This window comes from Pygoscelis adeliae, unplaced genomic scaffold (genome assembly GCF_000699105.1).
Source record: "Pygoscelis adeliae isolate BGI_AS28 unplaced genomic scaffold, ASM69910v1 Scaffold216, whole genome shotgun sequence".
Lineage (NCBI taxonomy): Eukaryota > Metazoa > Chordata > Aves > Sphenisciformes > Spheniscidae > Pygoscelis > Pygoscelis adeliae.
In genome coordinates this window covers 4,364,117-4,364,828 of record NW_008825073.1, presented here as the reverse complement: position 1 = coordinate 4,364,828, position 712 = coordinate 4,364,117, and the positions used below count along the sequence as shown (strand labels likewise).

At 64.6% G+C, this 712-nt stretch overlaps 1 protein-coding gene across 1 annotated transcript in view; it reads right to left on the bottom strand.

Annotated features, from left to right (window-relative positions):
- Nucleotides 1–712, bottom strand: part of LOC103919205 (phosphatidylinositol 3,4,5-trisphosphate 5-phosphatase 2-like) — a 10,572-nt gene that overhangs the window by 6,495 nt on the left and 3,365 nt on the right. The window contains exon 5 of the mRNA XM_009326671.1: nt 252–405. Coding sequence (XP_009324946.1) covers nt 252–405 — 154 coding nt within the window. The remainder of the gene's footprint in view (nt 1–251; nt 406–712) is intronic.

The following is a 712-nucleotide window of genomic DNA, read 5'->3' as shown; positions in this document are numbered from 1 at the left end:
CCCCTCCCGCGACTTCAGCCCCTGCCGGAGAGACAGGCACCGGTCTGGGGCCACTGGGCTAACTGGGAGCCCTGGGCACCCTGCGCCAGCCCGTCCTGCCCCGAGGTGCACCTCGGGGCCGTGCCACCCCCAGCAGGTTGCTTTGCTGGAGTGTTTAATTTAGGTGAGGGGTTTGCTGGATCAGCGAGGTTCCCCAGCCCGGGGTACCGGCAGAGCCGTGCTCCCCCTGCACCCAGCCGGGCTTCCCCAGCCTTGCATTGGGGTGGGGGGCGGGCACCTTCTTCTCCAAAGAAGAGAGGAGATGGTTGACGGTAGATATCTTGTTGAGGAGCAGCTCAAGGTCTGGATCGCTGGTCAGGAGACCCTGACGGGAAGGACAGACGTTTTTGGAGCAGTGTGGTGGCACTGGACCAGTGGATTCCTCCCTGCTGGTCTAGGCTGCACCCTGAGACATGGGGGTCCCTGTGCTCTGGCAGGGGAAGCAGCTTGCCCCCCTCCCACCGCATCCTGGAGTGGGCACAGAAATGAGTCCCTGCTTGTCCCCAGGCGACAGGGAGCCAGGTCCCCTCTGCTGGCTGCGGTGACCCCAGCACACGCAGCACCCGAGGACCACTGGCAGCACCATGGGCTGTGCAATACCTTTGGGTGCCGACAGGCACCGAAAACACCCCGACCACCTCCCCCGCAGATAAGCTGGACCCACGCCACAAAC